This window comes from Natator depressus, chromosome 2 (assembly GCF_965152275.1).
Source record: "Natator depressus isolate rNatDep1 chromosome 2, rNatDep2.hap1, whole genome shotgun sequence".
Lineage (NCBI taxonomy): Eukaryota > Metazoa > Chordata > Testudines > Cheloniidae > Natator > Natator depressus.
The window spans coordinates 44776412-44802317 of NC_134235.1; the positions used below are offsets into that span (position 1 = coordinate 44776412).

Consider the following 25906-nt stretch of genomic DNA (forward strand, 5'->3'; position numbering starts at 1 on the left):
TTAGCTGAATCTGTGTGTAGACCAAGGCTTTGCTACAACATAAATCTTTAAAGATGCAGTTGGATTGGGACTTTTGTCACCAGCTCTTTAGCCCTTTTCAGGCTCATTTCATCTCTTGTATGTCATGGTGACCTGTGAGGAGGGAACATCAGAACATAAGAACAGCTATATTGGGTTAGACCAATGGTCCATCTAGCCCAGTATCCTGACCAATGACAGGTTTTTCAGAGGGAATGAACAAAACAGGCAATCATTGAGTGATCCCCTGTCATCCACTCCCTGCGTCTGGCAGTCAGAGCTAGGGATGCCCAGAACATGGGGGTTGCATCCTTGACATCTTGACTAATAGCCATTGATGGACCTATCCTTCAGGAACTTATCTGAATCTTTGTTGATTCCTGTTTAAGATATGACCTTCATAACATACCCTGGCAACGAGTTCCATAGGTACTGTATGAAGTACTTCCTTTTGTTTGTTTTAAACCTGCTGCCTGTTGATTTCATTGAGTGACCCCTGGTTCTTGTGTTAGGTGAAGGGGTAAATGACACTTCTTAATTCACTTTCTCCCTGTGGCCTGCACCGCTCCTCGCAGCTCCCATTGGCTGGGAACGGCAAACCGGGGCCACTGAGAGCAGCAGGTGGCCATGCCTGTGGATGGTCAATATAAACACTGTCTCATGGCCCGCCAGTGGATTACCCTGATGGGCCGCAGGTTACCCACCACTGCTATAGGGCATTTAGGAACAGCTGTATCTAGAGTCCTAGACAAAAGATCTCCATATTGCTCCACCAGATATTAACAGAGATGGGAGTTGGTAACAAAATACTCTTGTTTAGACCCACTGGAAACCTATTTGGTGCCATCAGTGACTTTGGGAAAACCAATAGCACAGGTGGACCTCGGTGGAAAAGTGTCCCAAATTCAAACTGAAAATAGCTTCATAAAATCACTTTGCTTATATTTTGATGTAAAGATATGGAAGTGAAAGGATAACTGTGATTCAAAACTAAACAAGATATCCAGGTCACTCTATTGTTCCTTTATGGCCTTAAACTTTTCTTCTTTGAAGATTTTGCTGTTTGTTTTTACATCATAAATATCAAGCCATCCCATACCCCCTTCCCTTCTCTTAGTTTTAGACTATGTAAAAATCAGCATTCCCAACCCCCTTAGTTGCTCTGGGAAAGAGATCTGCAGTGCAGGTCAATATCCCTCTGTCACATTATTATTCAGGTGTCAGCTATCCCAGGATCCAACAGCAAAGCAAAGGAAACAAGGACCTGGCATTTCTAATATAAAAACATCAAGAGAAAACACATTTTAAAACATTCTAAATTTTGAAACAGTCTTTATCCGTCATATAGCAGCATTAAGTGGCAAAACCAGCAATTTGCTTTGCCATTCAACTTGAAAGGTCACCAAGAATATTCTGGGTAGCACTTTAGGACTAGTTGAGAAATGGATTCAGACACAGGTATAGTAACACAGTGATTGGAGAGAACAAAGGAAAAACTAGAGAGAAAACCCCCAAATATATTTTCAAATACAATGCGCTGCTTTAATGCCTGATTCTTCAAACCTTATGCATGTGGGTGATGACACTGAAATCACTGGAACTACTCACACGAGTAAAGACTGCTCATGTGAGTAAAAGTTTACAGGATTGTGCCTTTAAAATCTCAGACGCTGAGCCTGCAAACACACATATATGTGTAAGTATGCATTGGGGCTAAGTTAAAACAAAATCTGTGCTTATTGGGAAAGTACACATTTGTAGTAGATGTTAAAATAAAAAACAAAAAAACAAGCTTAGATTGTTTTATAGTTGTAGATGTAGCCTAAACTCAGCTGATCTTGATGTATACTGGGGCTAGGCAACCATCTATACTTGCATAAACCACCACAGGCAGTGTGTAATGGTGTTGATAGTAATAGGGCTTCAGAATAGGTAAATTTTGAAGGTCTAGTTACATGCAAAAATGTGGCTGCCCACTAGTTAAGGAGTGCATGAAAAAGGAACCCTATAGCAACAGTAATCTGAGCACTACATTGGATCCCAATAAGTTTCCAAGGGGAGTTCAAGGTGCTGGTTTTTTTCTTGGTCTGCCAGAGACCAGATTTGTTAACTTTCTGGGCACTCTGCAAAGTGCATCTTTTGTCACAGGCATTTAGGGAAGTTAGGGAAACTTGTACATGGAGGGGCTAGGGATGATTTAGGTAGGGTCTCATGTTGTGATTGGGTAGAGTAGCCTTAGTTCTTGTGAGAGAGTCTATTAATAGGAAGACTTGTATTTGGAAAGATTACTGAACTAAGGTTTTGTACTGACAATGTTAGATTTCTTATAGTGTGTTTTATGTTTTGGGAGGCTCCAAAGAAATGAAATAAAATAAATTAAGCAAAATAAGCATCCCAAGTAGCAACAAAATGTCTGCACTCTCATAGATGAGGCAGTGAACCCACATGTAATCAGAGGATCAGAGCCTTAGAACCGGATCCTGCACTCCTACCTCTGGCAAAACTCCCATTGACATCTGACTACGGAGTGCAAGATTTGTCCTTTAGTGTCCCATTTATTCCCTAAGACATCAAAATAAAATGCAAAATAGTCTTTGCAAATTCAGGGTATGTTAAGTGCATCTCACTGGGATATTTTTAGATCCACATATGATCTTAGATACAATACTTTTATTTCTAATGTCACTTAACCCCTAGTTCCAGCCCCCTGACATACACCCAACTGGGGAAAACATTTAGTTTACCTTTCTTGACGAGTTTGCTCCTCTGTGGTTTCCATGGCACAATCCAGGGAGTTCTGGAGAGACTGCAGCTGATTCAATGTTTCTTTCAGTAAGAAACGAGTCACAAACTGTTCCAAGTTAGAGGCCTTTTGATAGTCCTAAAAATTACGCACAATATTGGGGAGAATTAGTTTAATAAATTAGAAATATGAGAGAGTGAAAAACCATTCTTAATTCAAAACAGGAGGTGCAGCTCTCCAAGAAAGCTTCAGCAGGCAGAAAGTAAAACTGACAAAAGTGTTCCAAGTGGGCAGGCAACATTTTGATTTTCCTGATGGAAAAATCAAAAATTTTCAGCAAAATGGAAATTTCCCTTTGGAAAATTTTGGTTTTGAAAAAAGAATGTTTGTCATTTGAAAATCAGTCTGATGAAAAATTTGCAACCAGCTCCAAGCTTAATATGAATGTAAATTCCACAGAGCCTCAAGGTAGCATATGCCCTTAGAGATTACAAAAGGATCCTTAGGGGCAGACTCACTGTGCAAAGTACCATTGCAGGAATAGGGCTTACATTTGCCCCAGTAAAGAACTGAAAGCTCATCTTTAATGAGAATAATTTTGCAATCTGTGCAGCAAATTAATGGTGGAAATTACTATAGAATAATGGTCTTCCATTAAAACAACAGGTTACAGTTTTGTAACATATTCAAATAAATGTATGGGTATTGAGGCATGCAAGTTTGAGTTGTGTGGCTTGCCCCATAACCTCAGCCGTGCAGAACACAATGCCATCCACACCCTCAGAAACAACTCTGACATTATAATCAAAAAGGCTGACAAAGGAGGTGTTGTCGTCATCATGAATAGGTCGGAATATGAACAAGAGACTGCTAGGCAGCTCTCCAACACCACTTTCTACAAGCCATTACCCTCTGATCCCATTGAGGGTTACCAAAAGAAACTACACCATCTGCTCAAGAAACTCCCTGAAAAAGCACAAGAACAAATCCGCACAGACACACCCCTAGAACCCTGACCAGGGGTATTCTATCTGCTACCCAAGATCCATAAACCTGGAAATCCTGGACGCCCCATCATCTCAGGCACTGGCACCCTGACAGCAGGATTGTCTGGCTATGTAGACTCCCTCCTCAGGCCCTACGCTACCAGCACTCCCGGCTATCTTCAAGACACCACTGACTTCCTGAGGAAACTACAATCCATCGGTGATCTTCCTGAAAACACCATCCTAGCCACTATGGATGTAGAAGCCCTCTACACCAACATTCCACACAAAGATGGACTACAAGCCGTCAGGAACAGTATCCCCGATAATGTCATGGCAAACCTGGTGGCTGAACTTTCTGACTTTGTCCTCACCCATAACTATTTCACATTTGGGGACAATGTATACCTTCAAATCAGCGGCACTGTTATGGGTACCCGCATGGCCCCACAGCATGCCAACATTTTTATGGCTGACTTAGAACAACGCTTCCTCAGCTCTTGTCCCCTAATGCCCCTACTCTACTTGCGCTACATTGATGATATCTTCATCATCTGGACCCATGGAAAAGAAGCCCTTGAGGAATTCCACCATGATTTCAACAATTTCTATCCCACCATCAACCTCAGCCTGGACCAGTCCACACAAGAGATCCACTTCCTGGACACTATGGTGCTAATAAGCAATGGTCACATAAACACCACCCTGTACTGGAAACCTACTGACCGCTATTCCTACCTACATGCCTCCAGCTTTCAACCAGACCACACCACACGATCCATTGTCTACAGCCAAGCTCTACGATACAACTGCATTTGCTCCAACCCCTCAGACAGAGACAAACACCTACAAGATCTCTATCAAGCATTCTTACACTACAGTTCCCACCTGCTGAAGTGAAGAAGCAGATTGACAGAGCCAGAAGAGTACCCAGAAGTTACCTACTACAGGACAGGCCCAACAAAGAAAATAACAGAACGCCACTAGCCATCACCTTCAGCCCCCAACTAAAACCTCTCCAATGCATCATCAAGGATCTACAACCTATCCTGAAGGACGACCCATCACTCTCACAGATCTTGGGAGACAGGCCAGTCCTTGCTTACAGACAGCCCCCCAACCTGAAGCAAATACTCACCAGCAACCACACACCACACAACAAAACCACTAACTCAGGAACCTATCCTTGCAACAAAGCCCGTTGCCAACTGTGTCCACATATCTATTCAGGGGACACCATCATAGGGCCTAATCACATCAGCCACACTGTCAGAGGCTTGTTCAGCTGCACATCTACCAATGTGATATATGCCATCATGTGCCAGCAATGCCCCTCAGCCGTGTACATTGGCCAAACTGGACAGTCTCTACGTAAAAGAATAAATGGACACAAATCAGACATCAAGAATTATAACATTCAAAAACCAGTTGGAGAACACTTCAGTCTCTTTGGTCACTCGATTACAGACCTAAAAGTGGCAATTCTTCAACAAAAAAACTTCAAAAAGAGACTCCAATGAGAGACTGCTGAATTGGAATTAATTTGCAAACTGGATACAATTAACTTAGGGTTGAATAAAGACTGGGAGTGGATGGATCATTACACAAAGTAAAACTATTTCCCCATGTTTATTTCTCTTCCCCTCCCCTCCCCCCCCCATCCCTCACACGTTCTTGTCAACTGCTGGAAATGGCCCACCTTGATTATCACTACAAAAGGTTTTTTTCCCCCGCTCTCCTGCTGGTAATAGCTCACCTTACCTGATTACTCTTGTTACAGTGTGTATGGTAACACCCATTGTTTCATGTTCTCTGTGTATATAAATCTCCACACTGTATTTTCCACTGCATGCATCTGATGAAGTGAGCTTTTCTTTTTGCGGTTACAGACTAACACGGCTGCTACTCTGAAATGTGGCTAAGTTATAGATTCATAAATTTATAAGACCAGAAAGAGACCATTTTGATCATCTACTCTGACCTTCTGCATACAACAAGCTATAGAATTTCACCAAGTGGTTCCTGAATCAAATCTATAACTGTTGGTTGAGCTAGAGAATATCTTTTAGTTCTTGATTTTGAAAACTTTAAGTGATACATCCCGAGGTAAGCTGTTCCAATTGTTAAGTAAAAATTGCATCTTATTTCCAATCTGAATTTGTCTAGTTTCAAATTCCAATCATTGGATCTTATATTTGGATGCTAGATTTGGGAACCTTATACAATCAGAAATCATTTTACCATGGAAGTACTTATAAACCATGATCAAGTCACTGCTTAATTTTCTGAATAGGTTTGCTAAGTTTATTTCATTTTTGGCCTATACCATTTCTAATATTTCTTTTATTCCTGATATATTTTAAATATTCCTTCTTACAGTTGTTAACCCTACAAGATGTAGACTTTTCATTGATACCTTTAGCTTCCCTTATCAGTTGTCCGCATTTCATAACTTTTAATGTATAGTCATTGGAATCAACTTTCCCTAATTTCCTTTTTTAGATGTTGGGTTTTTTAAAATCAATTAATTGTCTCTTAACCAGGAAGTTCATTTAACTGAAGCAGCCTTTCCTTGTGATTGCAGAATTGCAATTTTTCAAGTATCTAATAAAATATCTTTAAGCAACTTCCAATGAAATCTTCATAAACCTCTTTTGAAATGAAGGGCTAAGGACTCTGTTTTGTTTTTTGCTGCCTGTTTGCACTTATTTTCAGCACAGTGCACATCGTTAATATTTCTGTTTAATATTTGCATTTTATTTTAGTAAAATTTTTGTATCATGGATACAGAGTAAAGATAAAACAGCCCCCAAAAGTGTCATCTTGGCAGCAAAACAAAAATAAGCCTCAAAACCACAAAGATCAATAAGAAATGAGAACTTTGAAAATATTACTTTTTACAAAATGTCCCTATATTTAGGATATACTCACAAATCAACATGGCCCTACATTAAAATAATTTCCATGCAAAGTATCTTCTAAAATCTACGTCTTTATATCTCTTTGGGAATATGCACAAGTGATTCACAAGGTAAAATATATATAATACGTATATGCAATAAACAAAGCACAGAACAAAGCATGGATGCAATAATCATGGAAAAAAGAAGGTAAATTTCTAAAACATTAATTTGTAATGTTCCTTGAGTACTGAAGCCATGATTATACAATATACGGGTGCAGCTGTTTTCATCTGTCTTTCATTTGTCTTCATCTGAACCTACTTGTATTTAGCTTAGACACTCTGCTTCCTTCCCCAGACGTGAAAAAGGGGCTCTGTGTAGCTTGAAAGCTTGTACCTTCCAAAAACACAAGTTGGTCCAATAAAAGATATTACCTCATCTACCTTGTCTCTTTCATCTTCAAAATTCTTTACAAATGTATTTAATTGTCAAAGCAGCCCTGTGAAAGAAGGGAGATATAATTGTTTCCATTTTACAGAAAGTGAATTTAGGTGAAGACCTTAAAACCAATGAGGGAGTAACTATCAGAATTGAGATTAAAAACAAGATTTCTTGGGGTGAATCCCGACCCCAAATCTAGTTCCTTTTAGATGTGTAAAAAGGCTGGAGTGGCAAATAAGCTTAAGTTTGTGAGGTGTCTGGTTTTTGACTAGAATGTCAAAAATGCCTGGTGGCTCTGGTCAGCACTGCCGACCGGGCCATTAAAAGTCCAGTTGACAGTGCTGCAGGGCTAAGGCAGGCTAGTCCCTACCTGTCCTGTCTCCGCCCTTCACCCCAGAAGCAGCCAGCAGGTCTGGCTCCTAGGCAGGGGGTAAGGAGGCTCCACGTGCTGCCCCCCGCCCCGAGCACCTGCTCCGCACTCCCATTGGCCGGGAACCGTGGCCAATGGGAGCTGCAGGGGTGGTGCCTGCGGGTGAGAGCAGCGCACAGAGCCTCCTGGCCTTCCTGCCTAGGAGCCAGACCTGCTGGTCACTTCTGGGGCACAGTGTGGAGACAGGACAGGCAGGGAGCCTGTCTTAGCCCTGCTGACCAGGAGCCATCCGAGGTAAGCACACGCCCCAGCCTCAAGTCCCAACCCCCTGCCCCAGCCCTGAGTCCCCCCAAGCCGGAGCCCCTTCTTGCATCCCAAACCCCTCATCCCCAGCCAGAGACCTCATCTTCCCTGCACCATAACACCCTGACCCAGCCTAGAGCCCGCTCCCACATCCTGAACCCCTCATCCACAGCCCGACTCCATAGCTCGTACCCCCAGCTGGAGCCCTGACCCCCTCCTGCACACCAACCCCCTGCCTCAACCCACAGCCCCCTTCCACACTCTGAATCCTCTGGCTCCACCCCTCAGCCTGGAGCCCCCTCCTGCACTCCAAGCCCCTCATCCCTGGCCCTGCCCCAGAGCCCGCACCCCAGCCCAGATCCCATACCCCCCTTCCCAACTCCAACCCTCTGCCTCAACCCACAGCACCCTCCCATTCTGCAAATCCCTCTGCACCACCCCCCAGCCTGGAGCTCCCTCCTATACCCCAAACCCCACTTTCCTAGCCCCACCCTAGAGCCCACACCCCCAGGCCAGAGCTGTACCCCCTTCCATACCCCAACCCCCTGCCTCAACCTTCAGCCCCCTTCCTGCACCCCAAACTTCTCATCCCCAGCCCCACCTCAGATTCTGCACCCCCAACCAGAGCCCTCACCCCCTCCCCCAGCCTGGAGCCCCCTCCTGCACCCTGAAGCCCTCATTTCTGTCCCCACCCCAGAGCCCACACCCCTGGTTAGAGCCCTCACCCCCTCCCACACCCCAGCCCCCTGCCCCAGCGCAGTGAAAGTGAGTGAGGGTGGGGGAGAGCAAGCTACTGAGGGAGGGGAAATGTAGTGAGCGGGGGCGGGGACTCGGGGGAGGAAAGGGGGCTGGGGTGTTCGGTTTTGTGTGATTAGCAAATTGGCAACCCTAAATAAGCTCCATATCCATTCTGGGGAGTATTTCTCTGGTGTAGGCACTGTGGGCGACAGCTCTAAGGCTGCCTCCTGAGGACACAGGGGGTATGTCAGGGTGGGGCTGCAAATGAGAATGGTATATTGGGGTAAAAGATTCCAGGCAGCACTGCAGCTGATAGGGCAGCCCAGGGAGGTTGCCATAACTTAGACAGGTCCTTTGTGCTGTCTAAATTACACTAGAGGCCTCTCCAGCTCCAGGAGCAACCCAGGATTGGAGGGGCACAAAAGCAGCTAAAAACAACCTTTGCTCCCTATTCCTTGGGCTGCAAAGTGTGCTTTTCTCTTAGAATCTAACAGCCCAGAATCTAACCCCAGGTTTCTAGGTCTGTGCTTAGATTTCTAGACCATGCCACTTCTTACCCAAATTAATGACCCTGATACAAGTCCCTCAGGGTTCAACACTGAATTTCATATGTAGGATGTAGGAACCATCGCTTTTCCAAGTGTTTGCCTTCAGTCTTCAGCAATTTTCCACATTAATCATGATAAGCACTCAAACAGCAGACTTCCTTTACTAAAACCAGACTGCAATATGGGACTGTGTACAATACGAGGGGGCTCCGTTTTGCCTTCTATGCCCGTTTAACTCCCACTGATTCATGAAAAATGAATTGTTTTCCTTGCAGCAATGACTGCACTACAGCGATATCTCTTAAGTGTAAAAAGGCCAGGGTACTGCAGCCAGTTGTGGTGGTGAATATTGAGTTTTTATTCCCATTCACTGTCCATCGGAAGAAGCCATTGTGATTTTCATGTGTACTCATTTCACAGTTATGTGAAATGTGAGCAATAGCTAGTTACATTCTGAGGTCGTCTCTCAATTAAAAGTTGGTTTTTCAAGATTAAACTTGGCATATTTTAGCAGAGCTATATGGTTTCTTTGTATAATGAATTTTGAATATGTTTATATGTTTAAAAGTCCTCAATCCTACTCTCTTTTCCCCCAGGTAATCCTAGAAGTCTGACGATTAGAGCATCTGTTCTTCAACCAAAAGGTGTTATTGGTAATGGTCCTGAAAGTGTCAATTTGCGTCAGCAACCTGGGACTATCCGTACCATTAAAGTAGGCTCTGAAGTTATTCACATATTATTTAGACACTGTTTATATTGTCTTCTCCAGAGAAGACAAGTGATTTCAATTTTTGTGTATATTCTACAATTCAGCTCTTTCATCAATTCAAGGCTATAAAAAAAATCTACTGTACCTTATTTCATAGTTATGGTGCTGTAATTTATATGGCAGCCTGTTTGAAAAAATTGCAATAATTTGAGATTACTAGGGCCCAGACTGCAAATTTCAGAGCATGTGAGCTGAATTCTGTCCCTTCTGCAGCATCACTTACTGTTTCCAATTAGCTGATCTGGCAACAGAGCATGAGTGAATCATAGAATATCAGGGTTGGAATAGACCTCAGGAGGTAATCTAGTCCAACCTGCTACTCAAAAGCAGGACCAATCCCCAGTTTTTGCCCTAGATCCCTAAATAGCCACCTCAAGGATTGAGCTCACAACCCTGGGTTCAGCATGCTCAAACCACTGAGCTATCCCTACCCTGAAACAAAGGGCCTGATTATGTTTGCAAAACCTTTACTGTTGTAGCTGCTAGAACAGTTAAACAACAAATTCAGCCAATTTAAACACATTTTATTAAAAAACAATGGCCCCAATTCTGCAAGCTGTTCTATCTGGTGGGCCCCTCTTGGGAGCCTCACTGACTTCCATGGGACTCCACACCTTGGAGCTCATTGTAGGATTGGGGCCTATATATATGGAATATTGAACAGCTGCCACTCTACCTTTTCACTGAAAACTGAGTTAGAGGTCCGACAGAGCCACAGACTGCTGCTGAAATGGCAGATTGCCATTAAAACTCTCAGGGCTAGATTCACAAAAGGACTTAGGCACTTAACTGCCATTTTAGGTACTTAAATCCCAGAATCAGGCCACACTAGGATTCATAAAATCTCCATTCAGGTGCTTCCAAACCCTGTAGGTACCTAAACTCGCTCCATACCTAAATATTTGCAGTAGAAGTTCCATAGGTGCCTATGTTTCTGAGCATGTTCACTACAGGCCCATGCCAGACAGCCAAGCCCTAGCATAATGCATGAACTGGAAGAAGACAGGTGTTCCTCCACCTAACTCTCCTGCGGGACTTGATCTGATAAGTGTGGTCTGAGCTTGCCTACCCAAATGTGTCCTTCTACGTGTGCTTGCTCAAAATGGCTGGTGAGAGCAAACTGCCTCATAATTTTTAGCCCAGTGGTTAGAGTACTCATCTGAGATGTGGGCAAGCCCATTCCACAATCCCCCAGCTGAGGGGATTTGAACAGACTAACCCCTAGACTATGGGGCATTTTGTTGTAGGGTTCCTTCTGCCTCTCCTGTTGAGGCTGTTACACAGTGGCTAAATAATTTTTGAAAATATAATTAGAGCGGGGGGACTGAATCATAGGTTTCCCCCCTGAATGCACCATCACCAGGCTACAGAGTCATTGTCTTTCCTCCTCCCCCGCACTCAATAATTTCATTATTTATCCACAGTGGAACAGCATCACCAGGAGAGACTGAGAGAGCCTCATGTCAGACTGTACCTTAGCCTAGTCAGTAGGGCACTACCCTGTTCAAATCCTTTTCCCTCATTGGTGGGTGGGGGCTTGAATCAGGGACCTTCCACATCCCAGGCGAGTACCCTAACCACTGGGCTAAAAGTTACAAGGGAGGCCCTCTTCTCCACTGTTCCTTGCAGATACAGCCTTCTGTGCCTAATTCCAGCAGAGGGTTTGCAGCTGAGAATCATGAGCTGAGGGAGGTACCTCCCAGCTGACTGGACATAGGCGCCTATCTCTGAGAAAGTGGTGGGGCTTAGGACACACCCATCACCTTAGTTAGTTTAGGCAGCTCTCTGTCTAGCATGCTGGTCTTTGTGAATCATAGTCTAAGGAGCCTTTCTTTCCCCATTCATTGTATAGGGAGCCTAGGAATCTAACTCAGGCTTTGGGAATCCCAGTGATTTTTTAGGTTTCTACAGGTTAGTGGTGGTGATGCTCAGTGTTGGTATGCCTAAATTTCTTTGGGAATGTAGCTCTCACATCCCATCCCCTTCCCTCAGCTTTCCTGTATTTCATATCCACAGGGACCCTTATTATCTTTGTCCTCCACATCAACATTTCCCCTCCTATGCATTTATTATTGACATAGTATCAAGTCATAGGATGTGTGCTGGTCTTTCAGCTGGTTGTTAATAATGCTAGCTCTGTGCCAGTATGTTGTAATGCTTCATGCTCCACTTTGAAGATGCCATGGCCTGGTATTGGGGTTTATTTTGATATCAAAAAGGTCTTGGTGAAATCAACTATATATGCTTAAAACAGAAAGCTTCCTTTGAAACAAAGCAGAATCTGCAATGATTTAAATAACAGGCCTTTCTGTCACCCTTCACGCATTGAAGTTTTCCCATGGGGATGCATTATAAAATCTGTTGACTCATAAAAGGAATTTGTATGTTCTTAAAATAACATTCAACTTCTGAATTTCAGTAAAGAATTCTAAAAGTTAAAAACATATTATAAATATGATATATAATTATAATTTTAAAAAAATAATTGGAGCAGGGGGGACTGGATCCTTGGTCTCCCCCTTGAATATGCTAATCACCAGGCTACTGAGTCATTGTCTCTTCCCCTCCCCCCACTCAATAATTTCATTATTTATCAACAGTGGAACAGTTTAACTATATGTATAACATGTGCATGTGCACTTTTTTCCAAAATGAGGGATTTGTAATTTAATGTAACAAAGTATACTCCTGGAAAATAATCTTACGTTAAGAGTTCTGGGTCACATCCTCTGCTTCTGTAAATTTGTGTAGCTCAGCTGACTTTTGTGATGCTATGCCTAGTCCCAGTAGCTGTAGACCTGGCCCTAAATATGAATAATCTATACACAGATTTGTTTTGAAAGGATCAGTATGCTTTATTAGAACTTCAGTCCTTTGAACTGCTACCCTTTATTTTTACAAAGGATAATTATACCTTTATTTTAGCATTTTCTCCCCACATTGTTATATGTTTGTGCCACATTATGGCCCCAAGTCAGAAGGATAATAAGCACATGTCTATTATGAGTTTATGAGTAGTCCTTTTTAAGTCACTCTTTTCAATTCTCAGTTATGCTCAGGCCTCATTATACCAAGTTGTGCAGCATAAAGGATCCATAAAGAAAACTACACCTGTACTCACTTTAAGGTCCCTTTATGCTGTCAGGTGTTAAGAGACCTCAGCATGACTGAGAATCTGGCCTAATGGCCTATTTCTAAACTCGTGGTTGAAGTGAGGCACAGGCTTCAGCACCTTGAATCAGAACCCTTATTCTTACTTTCAGGAGCTTACAACATAACTACATTCTGAACTTCCAACTACAGCCTGAAAATGGGCTAGAGACTATGTTGTTACCAGTCTTCCTTTAGCAAATTTTGCTGTACATGTTTTTATAACCAATTTTGAAAGCTGGTGGATATATTTAAATACAAGAAGCTTTTATAAGGTATAAATTGGGGAAGAGGGAAATTTTCAGGTCACTGGGCGTCACCCCAGAAGACACCTGAAGGTAAGTGAGGAGGGCCTGTTGATTTTTTTAAGCTTTGAGGAAAATTTGTCAAATAACAGTTATTCCTGCTCCAAATGAAAACCTATATTGAAGATGTACATGATAAAATGTGTGTTTTTAACTCTTCGCTGTGTATTTTGGTGTGAATTATGGATGGGGTGTCCTCTGGCTATTAAGCCTTGTCTTTGAATTTCCTGGATATTTAATTTATGTATTTTGAGAGTGTGTGTTTGCAATCAGCATGTAAACATCTTTTACAGTTGTTTGACCTTTAAACTTAGATAGAAATGATTCATTTCATATGTTGGATAATAGCTTTGGAAGCACTGCATTCTCAAATATAAACATCTGTGTGATCAAAGATACCTCACATATTGCATGTCAAATATTTTTCTTCACCACCAGGATAGGCTGTTAAGCTAGTTCTTGCACTGTTGGAAGATTTAAACTGTTGAAATCTCAGATGTTAAACCACCCATGAATCATCAGAGTTAATTGTGTAGCTGGGAGCATCAAAGTATCCTATATTTATTTACCATATGTTAAAATTAATCAAGTCTGAGCTCTCTCTCCAATCAAAGTACCTTGTTGTTTTTCAGGTTATATAAAGAAATGTTAATGGGATACATTATCCTGCAGTGTCTTTAGAGCAAGTATCTAAGGCTGACACCAGCCCTGTGTAAAACATCTGAAGCAGCCTTTTAAAAGTGGCAGAATTCATTTGTGTAATGCTAAGGCTGATTTCTTCCTCCCTCTAAGTTATCTGACCTCCCCACACTAATTGGTTTAAAGATGTTGTATCTGACAGAGTTAATTTACTTTCCATGAGCTTTGATTCTGTGTGACACATTAGAACAACATGTGCAAATTTATTCAGAATGGACAACTAAATTCAAGCCTACAGCAGAAATCTAGGGTCTGTTTTAAATTATCTTTGATAAATATACTTTGAAAGCTCTGAACAAAACATGGATGGACCTAATAGAGATAACCCTCACTTGTGTTTAGATGCCAGAGCTATTTCAAAACAGACAGGTGTTCAATGTATCTTCAAATTCTGAACCACCAGAGAGTAAACATTACAGACGCCTCCATAGAGCTTCCTATCTGCATCTAGTGAATCTGATTAATCACTGAGCACAATTAAATCTTCAAAAATATGTTGATGCTTATTTACTAAACCCTTCTGTAGACTAGAGCTATTGAAATTGAGGTACTACAGCAAAAGAACCTTAATGTTAATGGATACTTGTCAGTTCGTGCCGCTGGTTGCTCTTTCCTCTTTGACTCCTTCAGAAATGATCTTGTGTGTCAGTGACTCATTTGGGGTTTTTTAATCATTTCTATCAGACTGTATTTTCCAGTCCCCACATAGATCACACCTCACTTATTCAGTTTTTGTGCACATACCTATTACAGACCTGTTCCGTTCTTATATTTTCCCCAAGTGCTTAGCATGTTGTTGGTTGTTCTATATTACTCTACTTACTTCTTGCTCCAGCTCCAGCCAATTTACTATTGCTTAACCCCTTTTTTACTTAGAGCATTCAATACAAACATTTTATACTGTTAGCATTTAACAGTCTCAGTACACCTGAACACATTCTTGTTTTTCCAAGGCCTGATCCAAAGTTCATAGAAGTTGGTAGGAACCTTTCCATTGACTTCAGTGCGCTTTGGAGTAGGCCTCTGTACCTCAACATCTAAGGAATTAAATGGTCCACTCCTTTTATTAAGGGGGTTAATGTGGTTTAGTGGCTAGACTGGGAGCCAGGAGAACCAGGTCTTCTAATCCCAGGTCTGCTTTTGGCCTCACATATGAGGATGAGTAAATTGCATTATCTCTTTGAACCTCAGGAGCTCTCTCTGTAAAAACCCTTTTCAAAGGATTTTGGAGAGCTGTGGAAGAAGGGTGCTGTAGAAGTAATCAGCATTACTGTTAAATACTTCATGAAAAAACACCTCCATAGGAATTTAAATCAAGTAGCAAATGAATTATTTTTGACAATGTTTTATAATACTACATCATTAGTTGTTATTTTCTAGGGGAAAACGCTTTCATTTCCATTATAAACACTGGTGCCAGGTTTCACTAGAAGAGAAAATTCTGAATTAAGGAAGGTTTGTATCAGTTTATAAAACATGCATAAGGTAGTGCAAGTCAGTTGGCAAGAAAAGCATTTAATGCCGTTTAGCATACTACACCCATCAATTAATGATGAGAGCCAGTGGTGGTCTTTTTGAGAGAACAAGAAAGATGTTCTGTTTCTTGAATATGTCAAGAGAGAATTATAATTATAATATGTCAACAGCAAATTATAATTCCTTAGCATATACGTTACACTGTACAGTAGTTCATTATGGTACAAAGAAAAGATGCCTGTGTTAACATACAGTACCAGTGGTTGCTTTTATTGGATAAGCAGATCTTAAGTAAATATGGATAATTCCCCACTTCTTTCTGGTCCAAGAAACAGGCCCAGTCTTGTGGGGTGCTGAGATTTATCAATTGCCATTAGTGCAACTGGAAAAAAAGTTATTTTATAGCCTTCACTACGGAATGGCTGCTCTTGCTCTTTAAAACTTAGTAGTTTAGGACTCAGTTCCCTGTACTGGTACAGAAAGTTCCTTCACGGGGAGAGTCAAGAATATATTAACTAGGGCATTTGTAGCAAAATTTGGAGATGTCAGAATGGATTTTATTTGGAGATGTCAGACAGCAGAATTGATAGCTGATATGTTAGAGATGGAGTTGATATACTGGTGGAGGAGTGAAGATGTGGCCATGTCATTTATATACATTTCTTATTTGCATTGTCATGGACCAGAGCCCCAGTATGTTAGGTAACATACAAACACAGAACAAAAACATAGTCCCCGGCCAAAAGAGCTTACAATCTAAGTATAAGAAAACAGAGAGATTGCGACAGACAGACGGGTGTACAAGGAAAATGAGAGAATATCAATCAACATAATACACATATAACTTAGAGGCGTGCATGGGAGTGCAGGTACTATTCATACTGGCAGGTAGCCTTGATTATCAAGGAAGCAGATTTTTTTGTCAAGGCCTGTATTTTGCATAATTTAATTATTATGGAAGGATACTTTTATCTCTACAAGAAGAACAAAAAAGGATGAAGCAAAACTAAGTTTATAATCATTGTCTCTACAAAAAAGAGAACAACATCATCTGCATGTTGATGAGAACTTTCAGGACATGGAAAGCCCATTGGAAAATTCATAGCAGGATCTTGTCACTTTCTACAGAAAAATTACATCGTAACGATAGAGTGTTTTGCTTCTCTTTGCAATGGACTCAAGTGGTCTTTGTGTTATAATTATTGCATAGAAATCTTTTGATCTTGCTCAGTGATTGCTGCATCAATTTCTGTCCCTATTTCTTCACTAAAAACTTTACTCCTGGCACCAGGAAGAAACAAACAATGATTTGCTGGCTGTGTAGTAGTAGGTGAAGCAGGTAGAAATAGCTTACTTGTAATGTGTAACTTATTCCATTCAGGGGCTAAATACCTGATAATGTTCTGCTTCTGTTCATATTGTATACAGTTTGCCAAAGACATTTTATTCATAACTTTTTATGTTAATCTGAACAGATAACTAAATTGTGTGGTATGCTAAGAATTGATTAAAACTGTGTGTGTGTGTGAGAGAGAGAGAGAGAGAGATCCTTTGCTCGTATAAATCAGTGAAGTTAATTGACTTTCAGTGGAGCTATGCCAATTTCTCTGCCCTACAGATCCTGGGTTTTAAGATACTCATCTATCTAAAGAATTTTGAGCAATGAGTGTTTCAGGGAAGATGTGGGGATGTCCTTTATATGGTATCTGAGGAATTACAATCTTCAAATTTTTAATTAGAATAAGTTTTTGCACCATTCTTGTTACAAAGATTGTCCCAATACTTTATAGACCCGGTGTACTACCATTTGCATCCATGTGCTAAAAAGTTGGAATGAACATTCCGATGTTTTCATTCTGATGACAAAACAAAGAATGGCAAAAAATGAATCCATTCTTTGAGAGCCAGTGTGGCCCCAGCACATAGGGCAATGGACTGGGAAATGCTAACCAGGTTTTATTCCTGGCTCCACTAGTGACCTGCAGTGTGACCGTGGACAAGTCTCTTCCCCTGCTGAGCTTCTGTTTCCTCTCCCATCCTTTCTGTCTTATCTATTTAGATGTTAAGTTATTCAGGACAGGGAATTCTTTTACTCTGTTTATACGTTGTCTAGCCTAATGGGACCTTGATGTTGGTTAGGGTGTCTAGGCATGGCCATAATACTACTACTAATAATAATAATAATAAAAATGACCCTATTGAAATGAGAGAAGAAAATGGTTAAAGCCTAATCTATTCTAATGATAACTTTAGAGCCTGATCCTGCTGCGTATGGCTCAATGGCAAGTTTGTCATTAACTTTATTGGGAGTATGATTAGGGCCTACTAATTTACAGTTATCTTATGGTCTGTCTCAAATGCAATATTGCCTGCACTATGTTTGTAAGTTATGATTCTGAATAGAAGTGCTAATAGATGCATAATCTGCCAAACCATCACAATGTGTAACATTTGATCCAACTGTCACTTAAAAATTTTAAGTAAATGCTACAAATTCTTGAATTTATTCCAGGTTTCAGAGTAGCAGCCGTGTTAGTCTGTATTCGCAAAAAAAAAATAAAGGAGGACTTGTGGCATCTTAGAAACTAACAAATTTATTTGAGCATAAGCTTTCTTGAGCTACAGCTCACTTCATCGGATGCATTCCAGATGGACATCATACCAAAAGGACTGAAGGAAGGAATGCATCCGATGAAGTGAGCTGTAGCTCACGAAAGCTTATGCTCAAATAAATTTGTTAGTCTCTAAGGTGCCACAAGTCCTCCTTTTCTTTTTGTGAATTTATTCAGTTTTCTAACAAAATGCAACTGCACGTTTAGCTTTGGCCCAGAGACAACTGGAATGGCAGTATTCTACAATAACAGCACACAATACTGATGTAAGCTATACTGTTCTGGGCCATTATTGGAGGATTCTGACACGTTTTCTTAGGAGTGTCCATCAGAACAACTAAAGTCTATCCAGGGGAGGCATGTAATGGAGGCTAGGTGGATTGGGGGCCTTTGGAAAAATCTTCCCCCGCCTTGGCCCCAGGGCTGGAGGAGCTTTTGCTCCCCACTATGGCCCTGGGGTTACAGCAGGGGCACAGAGCTTTTCCAGTCTCGGGGCCGCAGTTTGGGGAGGGGAGAGGAGCAAGGGGGATCGCAGGGCCTCGCGGGGAGGGGAAGAGGCGGAGTCGGGGTAGGTTGGGGGAGGGGAGGGGATGGAATGTGGGAGGGGTTCCAGGCTCGGACCTCCAGCCAGAGTCAAGAGCTCTGCTGTGGTCCCGGCTGAGAACTCGACGGCTGCCAGGGCCGAGCTCTCAGCCACACACACATACCGCCCCGCCCCAGCTAGGGCCATGTTGGTGCTGGCAGCAGCGAGTGGGGGTGGGGCATCAGCCAGAAGGGGCAGGGCAGGGGCTAGCCTCCGTAAGGAGAAGCTTCACACACCACCCATGAGTCTATCACTGGCTCTTTCATTCTCATTAGTAATACTGAAGTGACTGCTGCGACAGTATCTACAAAATTAATACAGGGATAAAAAGTTCTGTTCGTTTTTCTCTCCAGATAGGTTAGAGGCACGTGACTGCTATTTGCTGCTTTTTATAATTGCAGGTAGTAGGAGTATGTATAATTCATTGTTCTGACGAGGCATTTGTAGGAGTATAGGTAAAACATCAAAGCTGTAGATGATGTGTTTTGATAGATATTGACAGAAGATTGAGTGGATTATGTGCCTCATTTTCTGCTAGAAAGCTATTTCTATGCAATTTTAAATTAAAAAGCATTGGTATTTGATTTAATCTGGGATATGATTTTGAAATTTCTGATTGTTAACCAATCTTCTTTTGCCTGCAGCAGAATCTGAGCACTGGCTTCTGTTGGCCCTGCAGTTATAAAACTTAGGCAAAAAGATCAAAACAGTTCCCATGAATTTTCATTATTCATCATGGGGGGTAGGAAAGGAGAAATCTATCAAATACACACAAGATGTGCTCTCCTGCTCAGATTGCTTTGCTCACCATCTCAGCCCTTGGTATTCTTGTTTAGTGTGCTGACTTGACTTTCATTGGCAGTCGCCATGATTATAAATACATTTAACACAAAATAAGCAAGAAAACCTTATGCAGCAAAGTGCCATAGTTTCACACAGCACTAATGCTATTCGATAAAAACAGTTATTGCGTTGCTTGTACATGAGATATTTAGTCATAGAGCTATCTCTGCTTTGTATAGGGAACAATTGGTGACACATTCAGTACTGTCACCAGCATTTCTGTTAGCTTCAGATGCGTTTGCCACAAAAAGCTGATAAGTAGTTCAGTATATGGTTTTATGAAAATAGGATCCAGATTCCAGTTTAAACTAATGGGAGTTTTGCTTGATTAAAGACTGGGAAATTTGGCCCAAGGTATCCATGGCCTAAAGAAAAAGCTTTTAATTAGGCTCTTCTCCTGAATTTACTATCACTCTTTACTTAATGTTTTAGGATGACTTTAGCTGGAGAAAGTGTGGTATGGCAGACCACTGCATGTGGAGGTGGGAACCTTACTCAAAAGAGTAACAGCTGTGTGGATTGGGGATTAGTGACATGTAAAGTCACTAATATGATATTTTGACTTTATTTCTTGATGATTTCAGTGTATTTCTTAGATCTCGCAACTCGAGTGGGTCAAAATTTTTCCTTCAAAACCTTCCTTTGAAAAATTGGGGTTTTGACTAACTGCTATGGTAATACAAATAAAAATAAACAAATTTTCATGGAAAGTGTCTACTTTCCTTGAAAACTTTCTATTTTTCAATGGAAAACCTGAACGTTGAAAGTTTCAGGCCAAAAACTGATGATTGATTTTTTTTTTTAATTTATTTTTTGGCCAAACAATGATAATTATTAGGGCTTTTAGTTTTTTTGATGAAATATTCGTTTTCTGCAGGAAATCCCCGCCACACCCCCCCCCCCCCAACAGCTCTACTGTGAACACAGTAATACAGATGGGTATGTTTGAGACTGACATTAGAGTTGGGTGAAATGCTTTGTGTGAAAAGTATAGGCAGCAGCTGAACTAAATTTGCCTGTTTTTGAATTAAAAATTCATGAAATTGTGAAACAACTGCGAGAGATATTGTTTAGAATAAAAAAGTTGAGCAAATTTGGACCAGGAGGATTAGGCTGAGTTTTCAAGAAGTGTTTAGAAAAGAATGGAGAGGAATAAGTGGCTGTAAAATAAGGATATTATTACTGTACCTACTAACTATATATAGGTTTGTGAGGCTTTGATTTTTATCAGTAAATGTCTGTAAATGTCACTGTCACCATTCACACACAAACCAATGGAAATATTTTTTTCATTGCCAATTTGTAAATTTCAATTATCAGCAAAGTAAGAAAAAGCTGCTTGATAATTTAGTTTGATTTAAGGATATTTACTTTTTATATTTTGATATGTGATGTTGACAGTTTGTGTTTCAATGGTTAAAAAGCTTTAACTTTTTGAATCTCAGTGTCTGTCATTGAATAATTGTCTAGTTCCCCCATGATTTTGCCAACTAACTATGAAAATTTTAATCAATAAAAATCTAAAAAATGCTGAAATATAAACACTGATATTATCCATCAAAATTATATATAAAATAATCAAGTTCTCCCAATACATATAGTTGTAGATATCTTAAATCTGGTATGTTTTCCTATCTGTGTATCTAACATGCTTTGAGATACCACAGTGATCAGGGTCACCGTGGTATCTCAGTGCCTCACAATCTTTGATGTATTCATTCTCACAACACCCCTTTATGGTAGGGAAATACAATTATCCCCATTTTACAGATGGGGCCTTGGGGCACAAAGAGGTTAAGTGACTTGCCCAAGGTCGTATAGGAATTCTGTAGTAGAGCAAGGAATTGAACCCAGTTTTTCTGAGTCTTAAGCTAGTGGCCTAACCACTGGACCATACTTCCTTTTTTCTAGGATAAAAGTCATTAGCTCTGTTACACAGCTAGCCTTTCTGTGTTTGTTTTTTCTAAGTGTTTTGCGTGGGTGGTACTCTAATCTAGTGGATAACTCACTCCATGTAAAAACACATTTTTATTTTTTTGAAGTGAAGACAAAGTCTGAATCTGTTGTTTGGTGGCAGCGAACAGAATGATAAACATTGAAAAACATGTCTGAAGTTGAATTCAACAACATTTTCAAGATTGCCTTTAAAAAAAACAACCTTCATGGCACTTGTGATAAATGAAAGGGTGAGGGTAACTCCCTTATATGGACACCCAGCCAGCAGCTATATAATCCCTCTTAGTAGCTGTTCTCTATTTATCTGTAAAAGGTTAAAAAGTCTCACTGCTATGCATAGGTAAGTGAGTGGACACCTGGCCAAAAGAGCCAATGGGAAGGCTAGAACTTTTTAAAATTGAAACAAGACTCCCCTTTTGTCGGTCTGTTGTTCTCCTGGGGGGAGGAGAACTGGGCAGCAACTACGCTGTAAGAAACTTGGGACTATGTATGAAAAATCCTTGATATCATACCTAGAAACACTCATTTAAAACCCCAGATATGTAAGTAGATCAGGAAATGTCAGGAAGACACGATTAGGTTTATGTCTTTTTATTTGTTTATGACTTGTGCTTGTGCTAACCCCAGGTGTTTTTCTTTTGCTTGTAACCTTTAAACAGGACCTCAAGAAAGCTATTCTTGGTGCTTAATCCTTGTAGTTATTCTTAAAATCTAGCAAATGCCTGAGTTTCCAAATGTATTTTCTCTCTCTCGCTCTTTTTTTTTTTTTTTTTTAAATATTTACCTTTTTTAAGAACGGGATTGGATTTCTGTGTCTTAAGAGATCGTGCACATGTTTTTTAGTTAGCTGGTGAAAACAGTTGGTTTCCTTTTTTTTTTTTTTTTCTTCTTAGCTCTTCCCTGGAGGTGGGTGGAGGTGAAGGGTTTGAGGGTACCCCACAGGAAGGAATTCCCAAGTGTGCCTTCCTGGGCTCTCAAAGGGGTTCTGCACTTGAGTGGTGGCAGCATTTACCAATCCAAGGTCAGAGAAAAGCTGTAACCTTGGGAGTTTAATACAAGCCTGGAGTGACCAGTATTAATTTTTAGAATCCTTGCGGGTCCCCACCTTCTACACTCAAAGTGTCAGAGTGGGGAATTAACCTTGACAGCACTGTATTTTGCACCCATGATCCAAAAGCAGCTTTATTTTAAATCAATAATTGACACTTACTAATTAATTATATAGAGTCACTAAACCTTTGTGAATATAATAAATAGAGCTGCAGTATTTCTCCAAAGTAGCCAATGCAGTAAAATCCTCTGTTGTTCAAGGATATCCTCCAGCAGAGAAATGAACAGGAAGAATTAATTTCATGCAGCTAGGAAATATGTTGGGCTTTAGTAATATATGTAATGTCCACTGACTTACTGTATTAAACATAATAATCAGATGCTCACCGGGTGTTCTGTAGCTGCTGCTTTCTGTATGCCACTAGATTACTCTTAATCACTGCATGCTTTACCTTGCACTTCATGTGTTTTGCCATCAGTGTCTTATACATTCTTTGGGGCGAGCAGCATTTTAATTCTTTACAAGTGATGACTACTTAATATTGCTACCTTTTTCGATTCCAACCGAGTTTGGGCATTTGGGCTTTTATAGTAGCCACTTTAAAACTTGAAACCTGGACAGATGACCACAGAATTTCAGAATGACATTGCCCTGAAAAAAAATAAAAGCAAATAAGTTGGGGATGAGTTGGGCCTAATGCCAGTATGTGCAAATTAATAACTGGATGAAATTAAAACATCCTACTGATATTTAAATATCTGTACCAGTTGGTGCTCAGGAATGCTGTATAGTTACTCATAACTGTATAGTTATTTCCTGTGTACGCAATTCCCTACACTCTAGTTATTGATACATAATTTACATAATTACTAAAATTATTATTACTCAAACATACACTATGCAAATCCAGGTAGCCGTTATCAAGCAGAGTATCAGCCCGTCAGTGTGCTGGGGTATACGTAATTATTCTAAGGTTATTCTCAATAACTACTGTCAATATGCAAATCTTTTGGTGCTGTTGGGCTTTTATAATCCCTCCTGTGTTTGACTGGCTCCTATCTTCAGAATGTTCAAGATGTTTCCTAGTAACAGAGAGGAAGTTTCAACTTTTTTTTTTTTCCGAAGCAGAAAAACTCCACAATTTACATCAAAGAAAAGAAATGCACAATGAAAAAATAAATAAAAATCCAAGTATACAGAGCAGTGAAACTGCTGAAAACAAACAGTTTGAAGGAGGAAAATATTGACAAGTCTCCTTTTACTCATTTCTTATCTTGGTCCAGAATTCTCTTTCCTACAAGTCTGCAGGATTTTTAATTAAAAATAGCCATGGTATATTTGCACTTACAGGATGTGTTTATGTTCAGAGAATTGCTTCCCAATTCAGCTTTGAAAAAAATGTACTGTAGTTATCTGAGCCATTTGTAGGGCCCTACTAAATTCATGACCATGAAAAATGTGTCACGGACAGTGAAATCTAGTCTCCCCCATGAACTCTGGCTATTGCAGTATTGCCCCCCTTGCTTCTATGCTGCTTTCAGAGCTGGGCGGCTGGAGAGCAGCGGCTTCTGGCCAGGTGCCCAGCTCTGAAGGCAGTGCCACCGTCAGCAGCAGCACAGAAGCAAGAGTGACATGGTATGGGTGAAGTTGTCACTTTTGAAGGGGCAAGTATGGTCTTATGGGTGGGTGACCACACAGGGCACCATGGTCAGGGGGTCACTGTGGTCAGAACGCTCCACCCCCATAGTCCACCCAAGGACCCTTTAGCCCCTGAGTGCTGGAGCCAGGGACAAGCTGGTCTGGGGAGCTCCAGCTGCTAATCCTGGCCAAGCTAAGGAGAGATGGGCCTTCCTCTTCCCCTGCATGGGCTGTTCCCAGGGCCAGGTCAGATCCGATCCACCTCCAGGAACCTCCCCCAGCAGCAGGAAGCTCCATGGCTGCTGGCTGGTAGCCCAGCTTTGAAGGCAGCACCATTGCCAGCAGCAGCACAGAAGTAAGGATGACAATACCGTGCCCCGCTACAGTAGCCTTGCAACACCTGCCCCCCGGCCATGACTTCCATTTGGGTCAGGACCCTGACAGTTTCAACATTGTGAAATTTCAGATTTACATATCTGAATCCGTGAAATTAAGATTTTAAAAATCCTATGACCATGAAATTTACCAAAATGGACTGTGGATTTGGTAGGGCCCTAGCCATTTGTATATAGAGGAAAGAGGTTGAGCTGGGATTAAAAAGATGAGAGGAATGGAAGATGAAAAGAAGGGGCAGAGGAAGAGATAAAAGGGACTTCTAACATTTGTTAAAACAATTTGCCGTTAACCTTTGTGACAGTCCATTCTGTACATTGTATTTTTCCCTTCATTTTAAATTTGAAAATAAAATATTACTGTACCCAAAACTCGAGTGCTTTCTGTAAGCTGTATAATAATCCCATCCTAAGATAGCCAGGTAAAATCATTGCCTTCTAACTAGGATGTACCCTGAAACACTGCATATATTTCATCTCTCCATTAAAATAAAGTGGTTCCAGGATCTGGTTAGGTAAATATCACCTTGATGAATGAGATGGAAGTGATGTCTAATGTAAAACTCTATTCTTGTCTCATTTCATCGCCGATGGATGACATTAAAATGATCAACTTGCCACCGTCTTAAATTAGGGGCTGATCCAAAGCCCATTCATACCAGTAGAAAGACTCTCATCAGATTTTAGATCAGGCCCATGGTCATTTCTGATTTTTAGGGTTTGATATTTCCAAGTGCTGAGTACCTTCATCTTCTGCATTCAGTATTACTAGGTTATGCATATCAATAAATTGTTCTAAGAATTTACCATTTAGGTGAGTTTTCTTATGTCCCCTATCTCATTAAACTATTCAAGTCTCTGCAAATTATGAATGGGTTTTTTATATTAACTAGTTCTAATAACTATTTTTTACATGGATTATAAATGTATATGTGTGGTTTTGTTCTTCATATGAATCTCAATAGCATTATATTCAAAACTTTAGTTTCTGCACATCCATTTTGACATAACGGAGTTCCTCTTTTTTATAAATGTAACCCTCCCTCGCCCCCCGCCAGCCTCTTGATCCCACCAGTGTATAGCATATCCTGGTAGACTGAACACAGGTTTACTTAATAGCCATGTTTCTTGCACACATATTACATTAGCCTTTTTCCCATTTCAAAGATGGCTTTCTTAAATTCCTGTTCATGCATTATTAAAATATACACATTCCAGCTAAGGATCATGGGGAGCAGGGGCTGTTATAGCAGAAATAAGGGAGAGATAAGACAGAACTGGGGTGGGAGGAATCAAATCAGTATCTTAGATGTCTGTATACTAATGCGAGAAGTATGGGGATTAGGCAGGAAGAACTCAAAATGCTAGTAAATAAAGACAAC

General features: G+C 40.8%; 2 protein-coding genes across 3 annotated transcripts in view; one reads left to right on the forward strand and one right to left on the reverse strand.

Moving 5' to 3' along the window:
- The window catches only part of C2H8orf88 (chromosome 2 C8orf88 homolog), an 86796-nt gene that overhangs the window by 53525 nt on the left and 7365 nt on the right, over nt 1-25906 (forward strand). The window contains exons 6-7 of one of the 2 annotated variants that reach the window (XM_074944123.1): nt 9647-9762; nt 23623-23645. The exons of the other annotated variant lie outside the window; for it this stretch is intronic. Coding sequence (XP_074800224.1) covers nt 9647-9664 — 18 coding nt within the window. The 3' untranslated portion in view covers nt 9665-9762; nt 23623-23645. Of the gene's footprint in view, nt 1-9646; nt 9763-23622; nt 23646-25906 lie in introns of those variants that run through there. 2 annotated transcript variants of the gene reach the window in all.
- NECAB1 (N-terminal EF-hand calcium binding protein 1) overlaps nt 1-25906 on the reverse strand; it is a 116642-nt gene that overhangs the window by 21433 nt on the left and 69303 nt on the right. The window contains exon 6 of the mRNA XM_074944120.1: nt 2763-2899. Coding sequence (XP_074800221.1) covers nt 2763-2899 — 137 coding nt within the window. The remainder of the gene's footprint in view (nt 1-2762; nt 2900-25906) is intronic.